At 36.8% G+C, this 24,595-nt stretch overlaps 1 protein-coding gene across 1 annotated transcript in view; it reads left to right on the forward strand.

Moving 5' to 3' along the window:
• The window catches only part of EDIL3 (EGF like repeats and discoidin domains 3), a 238,317-nt gene that overhangs the window by 128,405 nt on the left and 85,317 nt on the right, over positions 1-24,595 (forward strand). Inside the window, exon 5 of the mRNA XM_064736890.1 lies at positions 8,613-8,726. Within this exon, the coding sequence (XP_064592960.1) occupies positions 8,613-8,726 (114 nt within the window). The remainder of the gene's footprint in view (positions 1-8,612; positions 8,727-24,595) is intronic.

Genomic DNA, 24,595 nt, shown 5'->3' on the forward strand with positions numbered 1-24,595 from the left:
TACTTAAAAGCAACATTCTTTTCCATACCAGCAGTTGTCACTGTTAAAGAGAAATTAATCTGCTCCCTTCTCACCCTCTCCAGTTTTTTGTCACTACATATTTAAGGGAGCTTCAGAATAATTCTGCAGAAGACATACACCACAATTAGGAAAAGAGTGCAAGGCAAGGAGAGCCTTTGCCCTAATATAAAATTAGGAGATTAAAATGCTGATTTCTGACTTCTTTATGTCAATGCTCATAAGACCATTGAACCTCCTCCCATTTCTCACCAAAACCAGAGATTTTTACAGGAATTGTGGCACCCATGCCATTAGGTTATGATGCAGATTTTATGCGCACACTGGAAGACAGTATTTTTTCTTTCTGAACCAGGCAGTCTTTGCTGATGTGGTGGAGCTGCTGCATCTTCTGTGGGGAGGGATTTTCCTTTTCACCTGTGCAGAGGAGACAGTGAAATCACCCCAGCCCAAAAGGCAGAATTGGTGATGAGTGTTTCTTTTCTTGGTGACATTCACCAACCTGCAGTTGTAAACTAAATACAAGATCCATTAACAGTAAAACATACATGTATTTCTGATCAGCTAGGGGTTTGAATTTGAAAACTATCAGCAAAGAGTTGAAATTACCTCGATGTAGCACATATATGTGCACTCATACAAGTGCCTCAAACAAATATTTTTGATTGTTTAAATAGATTTATACACATTGGCCATAAATGAGTACACTTCACCCTGTGTATATCAAATAAAGACACGTGAAAAAAAGAAAACAGAATTATCCGGTTTTGTCCTTTTAGAACATCCATCTTTGTAACTTCCAGCACTTGTTTGTCTAGTGATATTTTTAAAAACCTGTGCCATAGCCATGCTCACTTAAAAACAATGCAACCCTACTCTCACTCTATTCTGAAATGCATAAACAGCTGCATTTTGAAGGGATACATTTTTTCTGGGATGTATGAAGGGAAATAATGCTAATTTACTGATTTGGGGTCAAACCCATTGTGAAAATAATTGGACTTATTGCCATGCGACCACCTACACTCCTCTAGCAAATCATCCAGTTGCTCCAATGCTCCATAATTTAACTTATTCCAGAAGCTGAGATTTTTGGAGCATTGCTTGTAATGAAAAATGATTCACCATTTGAATCCCTTTTTAATAAGATTTTTTTTTCTCTTTTCCTCAACTACAGTTTAAATGATTTGTCAAATGCTTGTTATATAAATAGCCAATTATTTTAATAAGGTTCATTGGAAACGCCAGGAATAGTTGCCCTGAAGATGTACTTCTACAGTGTAAAATTAAATGGTAAGTTACTTAATGGGACGAAGGTTTTCATGCCAGTATTCATTAAAAGTAATTAAAAATGAAAAATCTGCTTCAATACATATTAAAACTTTTAAAGTACCAACTCCTTTAAAACTAATAAGGAACATCCTGGCTAGGCTATTGCAAAATTCCATTAGATTAAAATTACCTCAGATGAAAAGCCATTAAATAGGCATTTAAACAGGTAAATAGAAGATCAGGAAATACTGACTAGTCCAGTGTTGGAAGTATGACTCCACAGAGAACATTGTAATAACTTTTCAGTGGCTATAAGGAAAAGATAAGTATTGTGCATAATAGAGAGTAGGTACCTATGCAGAGTATAATTTCACTGCATGGTCTATTTTATGAGAGTTCTCAAAATTGAAACAGGGATGAAAAAGTATGTAAAAATACAAAAAAAATCTTGTTAACAGCACGAGATATATCACTACTGTGGCAACATTTCTTGTAGAGCCCTGTCTTATTTTAAACCCTTTGAAGTAGACAATTTAAAGTAGAAATGTATTTTGGAATACACTTAAATGTGTCTTTTCCTGTATTATTTTTTAAATTATTGTTTTTCCAGTAGTTTTACATTTAATCCTAGCATTCTGAAACCTGTGATTATAGTTACATTATTGTATGGAAATGAAGTCACTTCCAAACTTTAAATTTAATTTTGAATTTTTTTTTAAAGTGAGAGTACCATAGTTAAGTGCCACAATGGAATGCAAAGAACAATAGAAAAATGCTGTAGACAATAAATTGATTTTAAGCTGGACTTCTAAATACATGCCTCTATTAATTTCACTGCTACTATGACACAATATCTGTAAGTATTGAACAGAAGTGTAAATTGCAGGTGGAAAAGATGAAAAATTAAATGGTGGAGAAAGAAATCAGTCATCATAAAAAATGCTGGTTTGTCTAAATTAAGGATTTTACTTCCCATATGCAATTTAAGAAGGTATTCATTAAAATAAAGATAGTCTTTCCTTTTTATTTTCTCAGAGCCTGAATTTTTACAAATCAAAATTAAGAGGATCTAACTATATATTCCAATTTTCCTGAAACTACTTGACCTAGATATATTTCAGAACCAATAGGAAGGGAAACAACACTGGATTGTTACCAGGTGGCATGAGACATCTTCTTTTATTTTTTAAGAAGTCTAGTTACGGAAGTATGTTTAAAAATGTGTGCCCTAGAAGAGATAAAATTGCTTTGAAAAAAGAATGTGAGAATGGTTGGAGAAGCAGTTTCTGAAGGAATTCTAGGCAGGAGCTCCGGGATAATATAATGTAAAATATTTGTAGTGACTATTTCAGGAAGAATCCTGACAGACAGCCCTGTGGTGGATTATCTCAGGTTTCAATATTTTTAAAGAAAACCCAAAATACTTCTCAAAACAGTTGTGTTTCAAAATAAAACTGTTATATACCTGACAATGTGCTCAAGTATCTTTACTTTTGGAAGCTGGTGTGGCATAGTGTGGACAAAGAGATAATATGGAATAATTACAGGACTAATTACAGGAATAGTTACAGAATAAGTACATTTTCCTCCTCCTGTATTTTTACAGGAGGGGGAAAACTTTATATGGAATTATGAGGTCAGGGGCAATACAATGTTTAACCTCTGAGGGTGGAAGAGCAAGAGGTCTGTACTTTTTTGTCTCCAGCGTAAAGCAGTTTTCCCCTCTTTTTGAAGATCACAAAAGAAGGATATCTGAACAGTGAATCCCTTCAGCATGGCACACAGCACTTGAAGTTTCCTGCAGGTTCTCTTGGCACAGTGTTTTCAGAGCCTTCTGCAGTCAGGAAACTGGCTTTGAAAAAGCAAAGGAAACCTCTGAATTCTAACAGATGCCTGTCCCGTGTGGAATGTTAATACATGCAATTCAGAGATTTAATATATAATACATACTAAATTGCTGTATTTCACAGGAATATGCCACATTATTTGTAAAAGTTTCACACCAGTGTTGAGCCAAACACATGCTAGTGCTTGTTTTTGCATAATCCTAATTAAGTCAAGGATCAGTCATAGCTGAAGCTACAGTTTATCTGTTTATGTAAATTACAAACAAACATTCATTTGGAACATGTTAGAGACCTTCTTAAACCTCTAATTAAGATTATTAAGATAAATTATTATTATGACAATTATTTCTACATTCCATATCTTTAGCCAAAAATTGAAGGTCATCCACCTGTGCTTTTTCTGATGCATTTTCATTCTGTTTAGACACATTTATTTACTTATTTTTTTATTAGCTTTCTAGGGAAAAAAACCCAAACCAGCAAGTTAATCTAATTTAGGAGACATTTACAGTTTAGGCTTGTTTTTGTAAATGGTATGAATATGAGGAAGAACGTTTTGATTTGGGGTTTTTTTTTTGGTAAACATTTTAACAAAAATGTTCTACTCTTAAAGAAGATGTGTATTTCTATATGTGAATTGCTGCAATCCTTCAAATTTTATCATATCACTGAGTAACTCACTGTTAAGATAATTTTATTAAATTTCAGTTTCTCATGAGCCAGATTATTTGCCAAATAAAACCAGTATAATTTCATTCTTTTCAATGGAGTTCTGCCATTCAATATTTCTTAAAAATATTTGGTGCTTGAACAATAAAATATTTAGTGCAAATAAAAAATAAGAGTGTATAAGCCGAGTTTCATGATATTAGGAAATTAATAATAAAAAGTTTGAATATCTGAAAGATCAAGCTTGAATGATAACAAGGTACTACAAAATTCTGCAAGCAAGATCATACATTTTGTGTGAACTTAGTGATATGGTTTTGACCTGTGTAATTTAATCATTCAGGATCAATATACAATAAAGAAAAGACACCTAGAATGCATTTTAAAAATCTATAAAGAACCATCAAGCAACTACAAGAATAGCTTAACTTAAACCCCAAAGAAAGATAATTAAAGATATTAAAACTTTAAGATAATTATTCCATATTATCTTTTTGTCCACATTATGTCATACCAGCTTCCAAAAGTAAAGATATTTGAGCACATTGTCAGCTACATAACAGTTTTATTTTGAAGCACAAATGTGTAGGGAAATATTCTGTGTTTTCTTTGAAAATATTCAAACCTTGGGCACAGGAGGGAGTGTAAAGTTACTCACATTGGGAGTTGCTCTTTATCCAGTGTATGGCTGTGGGTCTTCACAGAAGCCAATTATGAAACAGATATAGCTAGATCATTTTTTTGTTCCTAAATTGTACTAAATGGTATCCTAAATTGACTTTGTTATGGGAAAGAAAAATATTTGCAACATTTATAAAGGATAAATGGATTTTGTTGGATCAATTCTCCTAATAAAGGCCATGTTGGCCTCCAGTGAAGACTCTTGAACAAAAATGCTGTTTCTGTGATTGGCCAACCACTTAATCATGATAGAAGACTGATTCTAAAACATGACTTAAGGCTGAGATGAGCAGCCTGAGTGTGATCCAGAAGCCAAAATGAGAACAAAACCAAAATATAAGGAAGGAATGTTCTGGTCAGCAGGAGAGAGCTTCAGGAAGCCTGCATGGCAAAAGGCAGTCCTGGACCAGAAACAAGGGCTCAGGTGGCAGGAACCAGGAATTTGGGCTGTGAAAAGAACAAACAGGCAGGGGACAGGAACAAGACACTGGTGTGAACTCACAGGCAAAGCACAAGGTGTGTTGGCCAAAAAAAATGCAGATTAATTGAGCTTCTTGGTCCCTCCTTCAGAAAAAAAGTCAGGTTTGTATCAAGTAGCTTGCTGAAGGACTCAAAGGGCTTTATGTAAGAGTTAAATTTTTAATTATGACAGCTGCATAATTTAAAATGCCCATTTCATGGGGGGTGATTTTTCAGGAAAAAATGTGTGACTGTGTAACAGGTAAAATCCAAAATGAGGGCTAGGCATTTTTAATAATATTGTATTTGCAAGTAGTAGTTTTATTAATGTTTTATTAAATGCTTAGAGGATTAAATAAGTATATGTATGTATATAAAATCCATCAAAGGAAGAAAAAACCACAGAAATCTGCCCCTTGATGGTTTTCCAAGTCACTATGTGACATAGCCAAGCTCTCTACTACTTTCCTAGTTTTGTTCTGGGGTGCAGCACAACTGTGCTTCAAACAGAAATCTGCTTAATAACTTTGTGATTATGGATTGATATTAGGAGATAGGAAATTTAAATTTAATCTTCTGCGGCATAAAAAGGAACCTTAGCATAGACTTTACTTCCTAATCAACTCTCTCAGCCCTTCAAGGTATTTCTTTCAAGGAACAATCTGTTTTCAGAAAACTTCAGTTTTCCTGTTCCTGCATAATCCTGAATTTCAGAATCCCTCTTCAGTAGAGAAATCATGAGAGGTTGGGCATTTGGGTTTCTTGAGGCTGGGGATTTTGGAGTGGTTTTGTTTGGGTTTTTTGTCTCGTTTTGTTTGGGTTGGGGATGTTTTTGTTCTCCTTTGCTTTCTTTAGTTTGTTGGGTATTGCAGTTCCTCTTGGTTTTCTTTCATTTCCTTTATTGTTGCTTGTTTGTTTGTTGTTTTTTATCTAACTGAACACTATCTAGAGATCCAGACCTTCCCTCTGTCGTTTGATGAGTCCTTTTCACTCAGTGTTTATCAGTCCCACCGCCTCCCTCTGTGAGGAACTCAGATTTCTCTGGCAGCACCCCGGTCTCTGCATTTTATTTAGTGCAAAGCAAAAGGATCTGCCTTGAGGCTAAGACCTAACCTTACCTGAAAAATTATGAGCATCCTGCAGTGATTTTTACTGCGCATTATTAATTTACATAAAAAGAAAACCTTTATCCTTCTTATGTAGGTAGATTATGTGGCTGGTGAAGAATTAGAATCTGATAACAGAAAGAGAGTTTTCTGCATGAGTCTTTATTGTCTGTAGGAGCAACTTCTCAAGAAACTCTGGTATTTTAAAATTTCTAGTGAAATTTACTTCTTTTCATGGTAACATAACAAAGTTTATGTTTTCCAGAAGGAAGGAACACACCAGCTGGGGTGAAGTGTGTTATCAGAATTGGCACATCTGGGAATTTGAACATAAACTTACCACAATTCATAGGAACCACCCTTACTTAAATATTCTTCATCTGCATGTTCAGTCAAATGAAATAATAACAGGAAAATATGTAATTCTGTAGAAGTTATTATTCAACACATGTTCAAGAATGGTTTTTTATTCTTTAACAGGATTTAGTTGATTTTCTTTTCAACTAAGCATGTCAGGCATGATGCAATGGCCAGCCTTACCTCATTCTTTCATCAAATATGACATATTTATTTGAACTGATGGGACTGAAGTTTCTGACATTACTGGAAAAAAATCATTGTAGAAACCAAGTAACAAAGATAATAATTAACGACTTCCATCTTTCTGCTCTGATCCTTGCTAATTGCTCCATGAGGATGGAATATGAGGATTGTTTTAAAAGGATGTGGTGCTCCAAGCTCAGTTTATATTTCTCCATCACCACACAGACAATATGGAATATTCTGGAAAGCTGTGCATTTTATCCTCCTATTTCAAGAAGAATGGAATAATAGGGAACAAAATCTTGCGAAGATACTGTCTTTACACAGAAAAGCTTTTAAGAGGATAAATTGCCACCTGCATAGCAGGAGATAGTTCATATGTTCACTTAATGTTTTTTAGTTCACAGTGACCTTGGTTTTTTTTACCCCACAAATGTGTTAGCTTCTATTAAAATGATGAATAACCTGATAAAAATGTAAGGTTAATGGGCTTTGCTTAAAAAGGCAAATAGGGAGCTGAAGAACCTTGTTAAATTTTATAAATACATATAAAGAATTTAATTTAGAACTGAGCAGGTCTGCTCTTTGGTCATTTCCCTTGGCAGGTATTATTTCTTGAACTCTAAGCTGTTACTCCTCTTGCTCAACTTTAATAGAAAAAATTCAGCTAACTCTAAAGTTTTATTATTGCCAGTATGTAATGTCTTTAAAAGCGAGAAATAGAAAAACATGAGGGGTTAAAAAGAGGCCCAGGGATCCATTGCCACCGTTAATTTTAGCATAAAAATCTGAAAACCTTCCTATTTCACTGAAAACCTGTCTCTGCATTTCTCTTCACAGCAATGGGAAGAATATCCTATTCACTGTATAAAACACTGATTTTTTGAATACAGATTCCTGGAAAGTGAAAAACAAAAAAAATCAAGTTGAAAGTACAGAAGTCACATAATCAAACTACCAAATCTCAAGAAACTTTGTTGACAGAACTGAATTCTGCTTCTCCTGAGCAAAGCTGTGTTGCATAAGATTTAGACATTTTTGTAGCATTTTCTTTAGTTAGTGGATGCCAGCAAAAGCAAAAAAAAACCAAAAAAACCCCCAGAAAATCCAAAATAACTTCAACCAAACAAACAAAGGCATTTTGGGGGCAGACGCAGATTCAACACAACAGCAAGGAGCATGACTTCAATTCCCAGTGATTTCGCCTATTATCTACCATGTTTTCTACCATATTTACCATGTATCCTTTTAAAATATTTAACTTCAAAGTTGCAGTCCTTTTAAAATGGTGTATAAAAACTATACAACATTTCCAGTCCATGCAGAATAAATATAAATGTGGAGACTGAGAACTTTAATTATGATGCATCAATATAATCCCCATGCCTATTTAATGTTGACTGAAAAATTCTGTGTCACACTTGAGAAAAGGAATCTGATATTGCACTTAAGGCTGCTACATTGAAAAACACAGGGGAGTTTTATTCTTGCAGAGTTTGACAAAGTGCACTGAAAAAGAGGAACTCAAGTGAGATTACCCACCTTTTCTGTCTTTTGAATTTAATGCAATTTGCTGGCTTCTAGATTGAGTTATTACCTTCAATTTGCCCACTAACTCATTCACAGAAAGGGAATTTTTTTAGATGGTTAAACAGCCTTGTCAATTAGATGTTTAATGAATTTGAGATGAACTGAGACGCATCCTTAACTGGCATCTGTTGATAAAGAAGTAACTACTTTCCTTGAAGTGGCAAGAATCTCTACTGATTGCTCCATTAGAACTACTACAATTCGGGTTTTTTTCGGTTTTCTTTCAGGCCAAACTTTTGGCCCTGATATCATCTGGAAGTTACAGTAAAAATCACTGAGCAAGACTTTGAATTATATTGTACTACAGGACATAATAAAACTTCTATCTCATTTTTTCTTCTTTTTTTTTAAATTCTTTTTAATCATGTGCATATTGCTTTTACCATTTCTGTCCTAATCATGGCATCCTTTTGTGTGATTCCTGCAGATGTGAATGAATGTGAAGCTGAACCCTGCAGGAATGGTGGAATCTGCACAGATCTTGTGGCCAACTATTCCTGTGAATGTCCAGGTGAATTTATGGGAAGGAACTGCCAACAGAGTAAGTACAGCATGGTTTAAAACCATTATTTTTTCATAATATAATATAATATAATATAATATAATATAATATAATATAATATAATATAATATAATATAATATAATATAATATAATATAATATAATATAATATAATATAATATAATATGGTTCTATTTTTACGGGGAAAATAAACAAAACCAAAACACTTTAATTTACTGTGAAAATACTTCTTTACAGAAGTATTTTATATATATATATATATAAAGAAACCTCAAAATAGGCAACTTATACCCTTCAAAACTGAGAGAATTTCAGAGAGCAAATCTGTCACACATTCAAGTAAAGCATCTGAAATGATGGAAACATTTGCAAAATGCATAAGTATCTATTGTTAAACAAGAAGTAAAATAGTGTAATTTAGAAAAAAAACCAAAAAACACTATTCAGGCTGAGGTTTCATCTCATCAAATATCCTGTCCTCAGCAATGTCATTGGCAAAAATCAACAAGTGTAGGAAAGGGGTAAAAATATCTGTTATTTGCTCTGTCATGTCTCTAGCCCCTGATATTTGAACCACTGCTTTGTGGGGAAGTCATTAATGGAATTAACAATCATTAATGGATTTGTCCTGGAAAAAAACTTCACATGATTTTTTCAATAGCATTGACTATGGATGCACCATAAAGGTCTGATTCCTTAAGTTCTTCATGTATGATAGACTAGGTAATCCTGAAGACCAAAAATGACAAAAATAGAATAAACTACTTTGGCACAAATTGCAATGTACCTTAATATTTAGGTATTAGAGGTTGTTGGGTTTTAAATGAGAGCCTGGGTGTTTTAGTCAAACAAAATATGTTAAAATTATGGTGTTGTGGGTAAAGCTAATATAGTTCCAATGTATCTTGCCATAAAAAGAAATAGGAAAGTATTTGACAGTTGGCTTTAGTTGGGTTTGGGTTTTGCATTCAGAATACCTGAAATACTGGGCTAATCCACATTGAAGAAAAGGAGCTTCTAGTGCAATTCATGTAGCAAAAAAAAAAGAAAAAAGGTGTTACAAGTTGAATCATAAATAAATGAAAACATGACAAAAGCTGAAAAATATCAAATATCACAACAAAAGCTGAAAACATAACAGAGCTGAAAAATATTATTCTTTTTCCTGCATTTATGTTGTGTATGTATGGGGAACAATGACAATGGGAAACAGGATGGACCAATAACAACAAATGTTTATTTGAAGTGGCTTCACTGAATTCCCAGATTTATACACAGCAGAAAAAATATTTGAGGCACCCAACATAATGTGTATGTAGTTCCAGAGCGGAATAAAAGATGAAGATTTGCTTTGAGAAAGTCACAGGTCTCTGTGGCTGCCTGAAAGAATTAAAAAAAAAAAAAAAAAAAACAACCAAAGCTATTAAAGTGTTTTTCAGAATTTGCTGGTGAAGCAATTCATGCATTTCCTTATTAGGCGCAATTGAATTGCCATTTGGAATTCTACCAGGAATCTCACACATCTTTTCAGAGTTTATCCCTTCTCTATTTTGGCATCATGAGCACTGCTCAGATAATAGATCACATCAACCCAATCTCCTGTTTTGCTGGGAATGGGGTAGTCAGAGCTATTACTTAAGTGATCATTGCATTTCCTGAACCATCATCTGTTATTTTATATTCCTTTCTTTTTAGGTAGAGATATATGTAGCAATATACAAAAATAACTTCATGTGTGAAGTTGCATATCTCATATATTGAACTGAATTAAGTTTTGTGTGTGTGTATCTATAAGCACAAACACACATTTCTGGTATTGAGAGCATATAAGAGAAAGTATATATATGTACAAAAAATTTGAAGCTTTCCAGTTTATTGAAATAGTGAGAGAACTCTGCTGCTCTATTGCAAAATGTGTTATCCACACTCTGTCTTTCTGGGTCTTATTTTGAAGAATTCATACTGATGTCAATTTAAATATTTATATATAGTAATGTAAATATAAATATAAACAGCTTACCATCTCTATAACTTGCACTATACCATTTTCTATAGCTGGGCTTGAAAATACTTTTTTTTTCCCCATTAGAAGTTTGGTTATGTCATCACACTTAATTACGTAATTACAAGTAGTTATTACACATTCTAATTACACCATCAAAGTTTTGCACATATTTACAGTAATCATATAATTAAATACTGTTATGCTAATTACGTAAATTACTGACTGCTGTCTCAGAATTACCTCACAACGCTCAAAGATTCCTGAGTCACATCACAGAATATGTAAAATATTCTTGATGTAGAATTAAAAAGAACTGCAAAATTGCATCATACAAGCTGTTTTACAGGATGCATTTATAATAATTTATCTAGTTTTTTTATAGCCCAGATATCACTGCTGTGCAACAAGGATTTGTCATGTTGCTCATCAGCCTCCCTACTTTGTGCCAGACTCTTTTTCCTACACCTCCACCTAGGTTTTCCCTCTTATTTAATTCCACCATTTGATTTCACCACAGTTAATTCCTCTTAGCCAATCCCCTAAATAACTCTCTTCCATTTTATCTCATGTGTGGAACTTTTCAGTTGTGAGACAGCTGTTGTGCTGCACCCAGATCCTGGGATCCTTGTGGGGCACCCATCTCAAATCCTTCTGAGTAGTCCCAAAATAACTGGAATAACTAGTGCAGCTAGTCTCAGCTGCCCTGAGAGGGAAAGGGTAGAAACTGAGTACAAAAATTACACTAAAATGAGATTTTAACCATATTTGGATCACCTTGACCATCCTCTGAGTCTGTTTCTGGCATGGATGAGATTCCGACTTGTTTACATTCAGTTTTTCTTTTTTCTTTTCTTCTTTTCTTTTCTTTCTTTTCTTTTCTTTTCTTTTCTTTTCTTTTCTTTTCTTTTCTTTTCTTTTCTTTTCTTTTCTTTTCTTTTCTTTTCTTTTCTTTTCTTTTCTTTTCTTTTCTTTTCTTTTCCTCTCTTTTTTTTTCTCTCCTATTAGCTATGGCTGGTTTTAGCAATTCAGGCACAAATGGTATTTAAACCAGCTGCTTCTCATTTAAAGCACAAATGAGGATGAGGCAAAATCAGGGTAAAGTGGAGTGTGAGAGCACTGACAGCCTCAAAACATATTCAGCCATTCTGGAATGAGCTTATCAGCCTGCTAAGAGACACTTCAACAAACATCTGGTATTTACAGAATCCGCCCGCAGATGTTTAGCAAACACAGAATGGGAAGAAAGCACCTTTTCCCATCTTCTGAATGTAAAATTTAACCTATTTTAATTCCATATTACTTCCCAGATTTCTAAGGCCCCAGAATTTCCTTGATGCAGCTGCATCTCCTTCTGCTCTCCCACTCTCTGAAGCAATTTCTTGCTCCTGTGTTGAATTCAACCAATTATGATCATGTGCATTACAACTTTCCTTAGTCTTGGAGTATCCATAAATAAAATACTGTTTCCAAGACAGTTTCTCCTGTGGTTGGAGGATTTTTTTGTTCAGTTTTTTTTTGTTTGTTTGTTTGTTTGTTTGTTTGTTTTTAATTTTGTGGATCACAGCATTCTCTTGCAGGCACTTTCGTCAGGGTCAGGATGTTTACATTACTCGGTGCAAATCTGTATTGTTAAAATCTCCCATGATCAGCATGGGTGGAGAATTGCAGAAATATGTAAGCAGTTGCACAGGTGACTTTTTTGATCACTTTCCCTTCCATTTTAATGTTTTTTAATCTTGGCAGTGGACAACTTACAATTCCACCACTGTGCATCTTGGAGCTCTGTTTTGCTAAATGCAAGGAGTTTCTGCCATTAAAGCATATGGCAATTCTTCCTATGTTTCTTTCTTTAAATATCTAGATCAAAATAGTCACTATAAATATTTCTTTACATATACTGTGGCCCCTTCACCTCCTTTTCTGTGGATTCAACATGCCCATATGCAGGAAAACTGCATTCAAAGCAAGTGCAGCAATTTATTTATTTGTCTGGCATGTCAGAAATCCTGCTAAGCAGTGTACCTCCACCTTGTTTTCACTGATTTCCTCTGCTTTTATGGTTGTTGTGTTTCTCTTGCTCTTGGTTGCCTCCTGCCTTCCTCTCTGTGGAAATCAAAGTGGCGTTTTCTTTCCATTCACATGAAAATGCCTGTCTTTTTAACTTAAAAAATTATCAGAAGATATGACCGATCTAGGCATAAAGAGATGTTCAAGACTCCTGCTTACATGCAGCTTTACACTCCTAGAGTAGATGGCTTCATCCAAAGCACACTAATGCATTATGATTTTAGAATTTTCCTTCTCTCAAAATTATACCTGGGGCATGACCCTGCAGCTCACATGATTTATAGTATGGGATAAACAACTTATTTTACAGTATCTTTTCTAACAGACCCTTATTCCGTTTTCATGCCATCTGTATTAAACTTCTGTGTCCTCAAGGCAGAGTGTTGGGCATTTTTGGCTTCAGATGCTTGTCCTTTGGACTCCTCAGCTTGATGCTCATAGTCTTGGGTGAATTTTGGGTATTTCTGTCTTACAGATCAAGCTCTGACCAGCCCTGGCTCAGCAGGGTCCAGGGTTGATAAATCCTCCATGCTTAGGTTCAGAAAAACCCTACTCAAAACAGGCATAAGGGCTTAAAAAGTGCACAGACAAAATGAAACCATTTATGAAACATGAAAAAGCTGTGATTTCTGGGGAAGACTTATTGCTGGGAAAAATTTTGCCTTCCAGGAAATCTCTGTTTTCAAAATATGGATAGAAATCAGAATTTCACCACTTTCTGAAATCAATGAATATGGTTAGGGGCTTTGTAGTGAAGTCAGGTCATGGAATTGACCTGTTAAAATTAGGCTACTAAGAACTGAATTGTAAGGGAGACCCCATTGCATATGTGAGTTATTTCCAGATTACCTGCTGGGGAACCTTGGTTTCAAGGCCTGAGATTCTTTGTTCACCTTCAGTAATGTCTTGGTTTGAAAAGCCAGGTGTCTGCTGAGGAAGGCAGGAGCCTCCCCTGAAATGGAAAGTGCAAACCCCCTCCCTCCGAGTTATTGTAATTTTGAAATGAAGGGGCTCTCAGGCAAAGATATGGGAGTGGGAATAACAGTTCTGTAGTAGGAACACTAACAATACAAATGCAATAGCACAAAACAAACCAGTGCCAGAGTGATCACAGTCCCTGCCCCCTGAGTGCCAGGGCGGTGTCCCAGCCCCATCCCAGGGGGGCTCAGCCCTCCTGCAGTGCCAGCTGTGGCTCTGCTGCAGCACGGATCCTGCACAAGGGGGGAGTTTTCCTCTGCAGCTCCAGGGCTGCTGCAGATGGGCCTGGGCTCCCTCTGGCCATGCAGGGAGCAGAAAGCTGCTCCTCTGGCAATGCAGGGGGCAGAGGCTGCTGGGGTGTCCCAAAGCTCAGATTGGATCCAGGTAGGAATGCTTGGCTCCTCCCCTGGGCGGGGCATCTCCCCATGGGATGCTGGGATTGGATGGGCCCTGCAGGGACACTCCCTGGCCATGGACAGAAGGTGATTAATGATGAATGGCCCATGGACAGAAGGTGATTAATAATGAATGGGCCATGGACAGAAGGTGATTAATGATGAATGGGCCTTGGACAGCAGAGAGCTCCTGGAGGGAGGATTGGCTGTGGGAGAGATAAGGAAAACTGCCCCATGGACAGCAGAGAACTGCCCCCCTCTCACAGATGGAAATAGAACACACATGTTGCATTTCCAACCTAAAACCAGTAAATGCTTTGAGCTTGCAGTGAGCCACTGTGAAACCCTTCCCCTGCCAGGAATCAACACAAGTTCCCTAAATTACTGATTATCATGAAACTCTCCATCGATGACATTTAGGAGGGCATACTCTTCCCTACAGCTCAAAATATCAGTTTGACTAATTCTGAGATTAATGAATTTTATGAACTTTGAGTTAAAGCTTATTCTTGATTGTTTTGAATGTGTGCCTATGATCTCAAATACTAAATATATGAATGTGTTAAACATAAAGCCAGAAGTCATTGAAATACAAAGGTGGACAAATATACCAATGAAGGAGTGGCAAGGGGGAATAAAAGAAGGTAATTCATAAAGCAGATCAGTTCTTTGATCCAGTGAACTTCACAGCCACACAGGTATTGGGCTGGTACAAAGAAATGGCAGGGGAAAGAGCCTGGGCATGAAATCAAAGCTTAACACCAGCTAAAAAATGTTAATCAAACCATGGTCTAATCAAGAAAGAAAAAACTTTAATTAATTTTTAAGGCAAGAGAAGAGTTTATTTAAATTTTAATATTTTTCTTGCTTTGTTTCACTTCAGAGATCGTAGAATTTAAAAGCCAGTGTTGTCTGCTTATTGTCAGCAGAGGATAGACTGCAGAAAAATTTGGTAAATATGTGCATTCTTCCTAGTCATTATTTAGACGACAAATTCAGGACTTCCATGAAAAGATTAAGGACGTTTTATAGGAATGCATATATGTGTGTGCAGGTGTAGATGTATGTATATCAAATTCTTAATCACAGAGAATTAATTTTTCAGTATCCTCAGGGTAGTTAATTTATCATTCGCATGATATCCTCGTGGATTTATGAGATTATGTGGGGTTAATCTCATACAAAAGAAATAATGAAAAAAAAAACTGTGCCTAAAAGAATTCTATCCATTTAATATCAAGTTAATAGTACTAGTATGCGCTCCCTGGATTACAGAAATATCTCAGAGCACTTTGAGATATTTGAAATATCTCAGAAATACACTTTGAAAGTCCAGGAGGGAGAACTTTTACATGTCATATGTGACTTTAGGCCGTGTAATTCAACTCAACCTCAGTAATTTGTCCTTTTTTGAACATGCCATAAGAACAGAAGCAAAAAGTATTACAAAAGTTGAATTTCTCCTTAAAAGGGAGGCTAACATCAGTAATAAGAATTCAGCTTTATGCACATCTTTAACTATTTCAGCTAATCTTGAATGGGATACAATTTCTATATTTGCATTGGACAAAACCCCTCTTGAACCCTTTTGCTGAAATTTATGATTTTTGCTGAATCTGCACCACTCCGTGAATGTTGTCTGGCAGGCATTTCTGCTTTCATTTGGTACGAAAGTGCAAAGAGGCAGAAAATGCTGTAGAAACGACAGAACACGTTGTTAACATTGAAGTGTTCTCCCAGGCATTTCAATGACCTAGTGAGAAATATTAATCAAACTCCAACATTTCTAAAACCTTCAAGCAAAGCTCCATCCTCCCCGTCCACCGGGGGCTTTCTCTGTCCAGAAAGGACACAGAGATGTTGGCAAGAGCTGGGCTCAGCAGGTCAGAACTGCAATTCTGTTCAGCACAAAGGAGAAATGAGACTGATCTCCCCGTGTTTGATGTGGAAACAAAGTCCTCAGCCCTGTGCCTTCGGGTACGTTTTCATCTTGCTGCTCTGGCACTGTGCAGGGACATCTCCCTTTGAAAACTAATTTCTCAATATCTTGTTTTGATTAGGCGGGGGAGGATTCAGTCTTCAAGTGGCAGAAACTCAGTGTAAAACACTCAGGCGAGCCCTGAAGGCCCAATAGGAATATTTTAAAGGTGTAATTGTTTCCTTACTCCGTGAGTCATCAAGTGCAATAATGGCTTTTGTGAGGAGTCAAAAGCCACCATATTAACTCAACCCTGCATTCAACCCTATATTATTGACTTTAGATAGAACCACCTGGTGGCAACTTTCCTGCCATGTTTTCTTACTTTAACCTGTGGATCTCCTTTTCTAAAGGGTTTATGTCATTCTTGACTCAATTACCCTCAGCAAAAAGAGGATGGAGTCAGGGATTCCTTCTCCCTCTTTTCCTACTGAGGGAGCACTGTGACTTTACCTTTTCACAGAATCCCAGACACACAAAAAGAGTAGAGGAGAAAAAAAAATCTTATCTTATAAACATGATCCACTGTTCCTTTGTTGGAAGAACTTTTATGTGCATTTTTATGTGTGGCAAAGTCTATGACAATGAATATTTCAGTATTTCTAAGCCTTTAAAGGAAAATTACAGCACTCCATTATTCTCAAAGTAGCCCCTATAGCTCTTAAGTTCCTGGTCTGGTCAATAATGCACATTCTTTTTTTATGTCCTCACAGAAATGAAAAATAATTTGCAGGTAAGAAATTGGTACTATAAAAGAAATAAAAGCTGGACTGTAGACTGCAGAAGGAAGCTCAAAACAAATCACGGGTTATTATGACCAAAAAAGGCTCCTAAAAGTATGGAATGAAAAACCACTAATGATTATAAACGTGTGAAAAGGGGTATATATTAAATATAAACATATAAGGGTGTATTAAATATAAAAAATTTACAGCTGCAGTCAGTTTGAAAGAGTTCCCAGCAGCCAAGTCACAGGAACATTTTTGAAATACCTTATTTCAAGGCTTATTATATAAGATATTGGGCATTTATTTCCCAATAGATTGGCTGGGGAGGGTGGTTGCCATAAGAATTAGCCTGGTCTTGTTTGCTGCTACCCTTTGGTGGACACAGGGATCATCAGTTTGAGTAAAATCATATCCAGGGCTGTACAAACTCCTCAAAATTAAACTGTCTCGAGCTCTGGAGTAGTTAACAAGCCAGGCACAGAGTGGAATTACAAATGAGCACGGCATAAACCTTGCAAAAACTTGGAGGTTTGAAAGCTGGCTCACATTTTGGAATTTCGTTTAGTCTCGGGGCTCGAACCAAGCTGTGAAACATGAAAACCCATATGAAATACAGGGAGAAAAAAAACCCCAAAAAAATGAAAAACCAGAACGTAGTTCCACAAGCCCTGAATGAACTCAAACCTCCCCTCCCAGCACAGCTCTCCCACCTGCAGCTCTCAGGAGGGGAAGGAAATGAGAAGTGAGGGGAGGATCGCAGCTCCCGCTGCTCGGGACAGACGGACGGTGCGCGGGGCAGCCCCGGGTCAGGGCCCTGGCAGGGGATGCTGAGGGCTGGCAGCTGCTTCCATGTGCCCGTTCCATCAGATGGACCCAGGGCTTGCAGGGGATGGCATGAAAGGAGCCGGCGTGAAAGGTTGGGTGGCAGCGCAACAGGGAGGGAGAAAAATTTTGTTTTCTTTTGGTAAAGAGGGGCTCAGAAGGGTGCAAGTGAGTTTTTGGAATGAAGGAGGGTGAAAACTTTAAATACGCACAAGTGTGGTAGAATGCCTTCCAAGACAGAATTAACTCTTAGTTCAATTTTCCTTCATATCAGTGACTGTTTTCCTGTATTAATGCCGAATGTAATTTGGCCATCTCTTAGCTTGGTAGAAATTTTCAGATAGAAATTTTCAGAAATTAGCAGATAGAAATTTTCTATTAGCAGATAGAAATTTTCTTTACAGAAAATATAATGTAAAATTTTACCTTTTAAAAAACTTTAATATCCTTTTCTGATCCAGCAAAATCTGGCATACCTCACCCATAAATATGATTTCCTTCCATTGGCAAATCTGTATATTTGACGGCAACATTGCATGCCTTCACTGAAGATCAGTTTCAGTGTGTAGTTTGCAATATTATATTTATTGTTATTCTAATAATATCAATTCCCATTTATTCTCCTGCTGCTGAAATCTAATTATGTAATTACACTCTTCCTGGTTTTTTACGAAATTCAATTTTACCCATCTGTGATGTGAGCTTTCATTGTAGATGTAACACAAAAAGTAATAGTGCTGTAATTCATTTCATCAAAGTTAGCAAAACACAAATAAGGCTGGGAAATGTACAACATTGAAAGCAAATTTGAATCCTCATGTCCACTCTCAGCAAAAAAAAGGATTATTTTTCTTCAGTAATTCTGAAAAATTCCCTTGTTCTTCTGGATAGGAGCTTCCATAGATGAAGCTGAACAATAATTTTATTGTTATTAATGAAATCTCATCTTCTTTTTCTTGCCTCCTGGTCACTCCACAATATCTTTCACAATGCCTTCTTCCCTTCCATCAGGTGTGGATTTGAGTGAATGTTTGGTTTCACTCATTTTTAGACATAGGAAGATTTTTTTTTTTTGTCATAAAAAAGGTCAGGTGGAAAATCCTCAAGAATCAAATTTCTTTCCCATAGTGCACAATAGAATCAGTTCAGCCTCATCTCTGCTGAAGGTGTGGTGGGCTTTCCACTGAGTTTTCTGCAGGTGGAATGGGGCACAGGCGCTTTGAAAGCTGTGTTTAATCTTAGACACAAATATATATCTCCTGGAAGTAAAATGAGATTTAATAATGATGTGCAACATGATTGCCCCCTTTATATACATTACATTTCTCTAGAATTGATTTCACATTGTTTTAAATATTGAAACACTATTTTTTTGGGTTGTTTGTTATTGGTATATAGTGATGGACAGTGCTAATTTCAGGGACTTTCCACACTTTAAAATAGTGGGGTGGGTGGAAAGCCTGATTTTTAGCCACCGAGTAGCCCAGCAACTACAACTTCAAAGTACAAGGAGAAGCAGGCCCAGTGATTCACCAAATTATTGGGCAGGGATTTTGGTGAATTAGTGGGAAAGAACAGTGGCAGAAGAGTGATTTTTGTCTCCAGCAAAAACTGTACCTGGCCAATGCCCCCACATGTAAGAAATGCAGTGCAAGGTGCGTTCCCTTTGGGAAAGCTGAAAGGCCACCATCCTCCTCTGTGCCTGGAGAAAGGAAAAGCAGATTCCAGTCTCTGATGTAAATGGGGTTTTTTGTGCACATAGGAGCACCTTCAGAAGGCAGTGTGGGAATCCCAGCTAAGAATTCCCTGGACGCTGGGAGCTGGGGCATGGATAAATTATTCTCCATCTGATCAGACCGGGAAGGAATTTCCTTCCCTTGTAAGCAGACTCCAGTCTTGTTCCCTCAAACTTTACAACTCCTGAAAGGGACATAAACCTGCAGCTCCAGCTGCCCCATTTCCCTGCACTGTTATTCACAATTTTGGATGCAAACAGAGATGGTGAAGAGACAAGGCAGCCCCAAGTGCTCACATCCCTCCCTTGATGCTGAGTTTTACTGAGATTAGGTCCTCTCACAAAAGGCATCTTGGGAAACAAATTTCCCTTCTCTGTCAATTCCTGTTGCAACTGAATTAGCAAAACAGCCCCCAGTGTTGTAATACTTGGGTCCCTGCAAACCCCAAAGGGATTGGAAGTCACAAGGAATTTTACAAATTGAGACTTCGACAATAAAAATGTTAGGAACTTTCTGGGGTCATACAAGAATTCTGCACTGGCACTGAGGACATGGGGTGAAGTGGATATTGGAAATTTAAAACTAATTTTTTTCTCTCTTTTTTTAATCTTAAAGTTTTTTGATAAATCATTATGGATAACTAATCGCTTTTTTTAGTACTATTCTCTTTTTTTTTTTTTTTAATCAAAAGAACCAAACAGGTTGGCCCTGGTAGTAGCACTGCAATTTTGCCTTGTGCAGCTTTATATGAAATTTCCTAATACACATATTATTGCCACAATAAGGACTCCTGGCTCACATTCGGATGTCAGAGTTTCAGGAATCAAGGGAAATTGGTGTATTTACACCTATTTATGTATTGCTGACAGGTAACTTCACATTTGCCTTTTCTTGTAACATTTATGAATATTTGTTTTTACATAGGTAATAGTGAAAGCTACAAGATCAATCTATGCCTCTTCAAACGCCTTCAAAAAGCTTTTTGTAAGATTAGATGGGAAGATTTTCTCCACAATAAATTCAAATGTTTATACATGTTTTACTCTTAAAACAGAAATGCCAAATTATTTTGATTTTTGTGACTACATGATGTTACCTAAACCCTTGAAATGGAAACACCACAGTTATCTCCTGGCTTCATTGAACACATTTATTTTTATTTCAGGAAAGAGGATATTATTACTTAGTTTTTCAGCTGAGAAATGCAACCCTCTTCTTGGTAATCCCCTAACAAACTTTTTTTTTCCTGTATAAAATTAAATCATCGGATAATTAGATTTCCTACAGAACACCAAGTAAAGAGCCTATAAACAACATTAAAAGGATATGCTTCTGAAAAAGTAGCTTTTTAACATGTACTTTCTGTTCTAATGGATGTATTCATTATGTATGCAGAATGTTTTCTTGGAGAGTTTATTTTTAAATACACTACTTATATGAATGAAAAAAAAGGGATTCTTAGCTAAATTCCCCTACCATGATAGTGGTAAATTCTTAAGAATACAAAAATGCTTCATATTAGGTCAGGTATTTCATCTGGATGAGTCTCTGGCTGTGGCAATGATAATCTTTGACAAGAATATTAAAAGTACACCCCTGGTCAGTGTGTTTAGTATCATCCTTGGATCTGCAGTGCCTGAATTTGTCCAGATCCTTTTTGAACCCTTGGGTGCTGCATCGTCTGGAAGGCTCCAGAAGATCACAACCCACCGTGCCAAGAATTACTTTTTTTTAAAAAAAAAAAACAGGCTAAGCTGATTTCTTGTGAATTTCAGCAAGTTCTCCCTAATTTCAGTAATGTCAAGGTGACAAGCAGCACTGTATTCATCCTGCCAATGTTTATGCAAAGCTGTGTCCCTCCTCCTTCTCCAATCCTGTGCTCTTTGCAGCCAACATGGCCATTTCCCAGTTCAGTACAGTGCAGGCACATTTTAGGGATTTTCTCTCTTCCCTTTGAGCACATTGATGTTCATCTTTCGCTCTTCTGACCACTCAGTTTTCCACGTCCTTCTGGAGCTGCTCATCATCAGAGCAGCGTTTGAACCAGAGAGCTTCAAATTGGACAATTTCCCCATTCACAATTTCCTCCAGGTCGCTGATGAGTGAAGCTGACTCCAGCAATGACCCCCAGGGAATGCCACTGGTAACATTTTGTCCTGAAAAAGACATTTTCTGTTCTGTAATTAGGCTCCTGGCTATGGCAGGGCCATTTCAGCACTCCCTGGAAAGATCCTTTCATGTGGAACCTCATCAAGTGCCCTCTGCAAATCCAAGTGTGCTTGTTTCCACTGTATTTCCTTTATCCTTGTGCATATCATCTCTATTAAAGGACTGCAACAAGTGAAGCAGAACTGCCATTTGTGGCAGGAATATTGGCTCTTTTCCACATCTTTTCTTAGGTTCATTGTGATCTTAATTATAGAACTATCAGTACACCTCTGTAGTTCCTGAATCCTTTTTTGGCCCAATTCTTAAAAAAATTATGTCATTAAATCACTTCACCACTAGAAAAAGTGGTGTAAAAAAATCCTGAAAGAAGCCTAAAATCCTTTCTGCTTACTTTTTTTCTTTAATCTCAGACCCAGCCCAAGAGTTGCCTGAATTTATTTTCAGTCTCAGTCCTCAGCATGGAGCCTGTAGAGCACATAAAGGCCCAAAGTTAATTTTATGGCCTTATTATAAAAATTTGAAAAAGGGTTTGATAATGGAAGCGCACGACAGTCACGCAACAATAATGGCACTCTTGAGAAACGGAAAGTAACGTTCAATTTCTTTTTATTTGATTAATCCTGATGGCCACTGCTTACACACATGGACTGTGCTGGCCACGGTGGTAACAGAATAATGCACTGCTTTTGGGGAAGATGCTGCATCAGCACAAAAAGGGTTTTAATCTCTTTGGACATATCAGCAAATAGGTGGCAATTCTTGCCATTGCTGCCTGAAAAGCTGTCTTCTGCTGCGTGGAACATAACTAATCACCTCATTTTCATGTCACTTCCTGCAGACATGGAGCTCAACGCAGCATCCTTTGAAAAGTTTTGCTTGTCTGAAAGTGTCTGTGTGCTCGTTAGCTGCTGCTGATGCAAATGGGTGAAGATGTTGCCTTTGACGTGAATTATTTTATGTGAAGGCATAAAACAAGATTAATCATACCCTGCACCTCAGTGCTACAGTAACACACTGTCTGCTAACATCCTTGGGAGTCACACTTCAGGAATCAGAGCAATAATAATTACAGTGTTAATAGGTCAAGGAAATCCATTTTGTTTTGTTTTAAATCTGTGGAGCAAACTTATGGAGATAAATGTCTTCTGTTAATCAGATTTCAGAGGTGAATAGCTTTATAGAATTACCACATCCAGGAATGTGAAAATATGCTGTTTCATGGTGGAGTTAGGAGTCACCTTGAAGTTACAAAGCCTGTGACTTCTTTTTTATCTAGACAAAATAATCTGACATAATCACTGGCACTGCATGTTCTCCGAGTCTACTGAAGTGCAAAAAAAAAAAAAAAAGAGGGTGTTTATAAATTATATTGTGCTATTTCATTTGCACTGTGATTGACTAGAAAGAGGAACACATGATCTGCTTGCTGCCTTATCCCAGTGGAAATGCTGATTAAATTCCTTCAGTGGGAATGAAAACATCGATTTGGTCGTGCCCCCAGGATGAGTCCTCAGAACAATTAACACGAGTCATTACAACAGAGCTGCTCAATATCTCTCAGATCAGAACATTGAATTGTGAAAAAAAAAAAAAAAAAAGCCCACTTGAGCAGCCAGGACTGAGCAAACAGTTTGATCAGCTGCAGAATGATTGAAATACCCAGTGGCCTAAATGTGCAGAGCTGAGCTGTGTTGCGGTCGTGAGGATTCTGCAAACACCAGCCCATAAAATGAGACACTGAATACTCAACCCCAAAGCAGCACCAAAAATGCTGAAACTGGAGATTTTTAGTTTTTTAGCAATGGTCTGATTAGCTACATCAGATTTATAGCTCACATTACTGTGGTATTATACCATCTCCTCTGGGCATTGGCGATTTTAAATTCATTTTAGAGATCTGTGGAGTTTTAAAATTGTAAAAGTTAGTCTTCCATGCACAGGTCTTGCACAACCTGGAATTAATTCTGAGAGAAAACCTGCCTCTGTGTGGGAGGGCTTAGGCTTTGCTTGTATTTAAAAGTGATGTTTTGAGAGGAAGCACAAGAAGCAATAGAAAAAAAGAAAAAAATGTGTCATGAACTTGAGAGCAGATGAGATGGCACTGAGAACATGTCTGACAAAATAAAAGAAATTTAAAAAATAAAAAATAAACATAAAAACAAATTAAAAAGGAAGGAAATGCAATTCTAAAAAGGAGTATTTAGAAATATACCTGCTGTGTCTGTGTGACCTCCAGCTGCACTGGTACACTGCAATGAGTGCTGCTGGACCACTGCAGCCCAGCCATGAAACAATTAATGGGTTAATGAGCTGGGATGGATGACTGTCCTTCACACAATGTTTGTGCTCTGTGCAGGCAGGACTGAAGTCAAACTGAACTTGCAAAGCCAAACCAGTGCTGCAAATACCTTCAGGTTTTAGCCTTCCTCAGCCTGTTGTGGTGTGAGCTCACACATATGGTCTGCACACACTTGCAAATGCAGCAGCTTCTGGTAAAATGACAAGTCTCCTTGGTCCTCTACCTTCCCCTGGAAATGAAGATGCAATTCCTAAAATTAGAACTTCTGCTTTTTACAAATATAGCTGATTATCCATACAGCTACCAGGAAAAAACTAGTTTGGTATAGGAGAGGAAACACAATTTTTGTTTGTCAGCTGTCATTCTAAAAGGCTGGGACTGGTTGGAACCAAAATATTTTCATATCTAAATTTATTTTTGAAAATTGGAACTGCAAGCACATTATGAAACTGTCCTATATATATGTGTATATATATAGTATATATATATGTATGTATATATATATATGTATGTATGTATGTATGCAAATATATAGTGTTCTGCCTATGACCAGCTCCTAGGGGAGATAAAGTGCTAATGAACAAATTATGTGTTATTATTTCATGCAAAACTGTATAGCACTAGATAAAGTCAACTACTTCAGGGACAAATCTTCACCTATTTTAAATAAGAGAAATAAAGAAGCTGTTCCAAAATCAAGAGAACAATGTC

This window comes from Zonotrichia leucophrys, chromosome Z (assembly GCF_028769735.1).
Source record: "Zonotrichia leucophrys gambelii isolate GWCS_2022_RI chromosome Z, RI_Zleu_2.0, whole genome shotgun sequence".
Lineage (NCBI taxonomy): Eukaryota > Metazoa > Chordata > Aves > Passeriformes > Passerellidae > Zonotrichia > Zonotrichia leucophrys.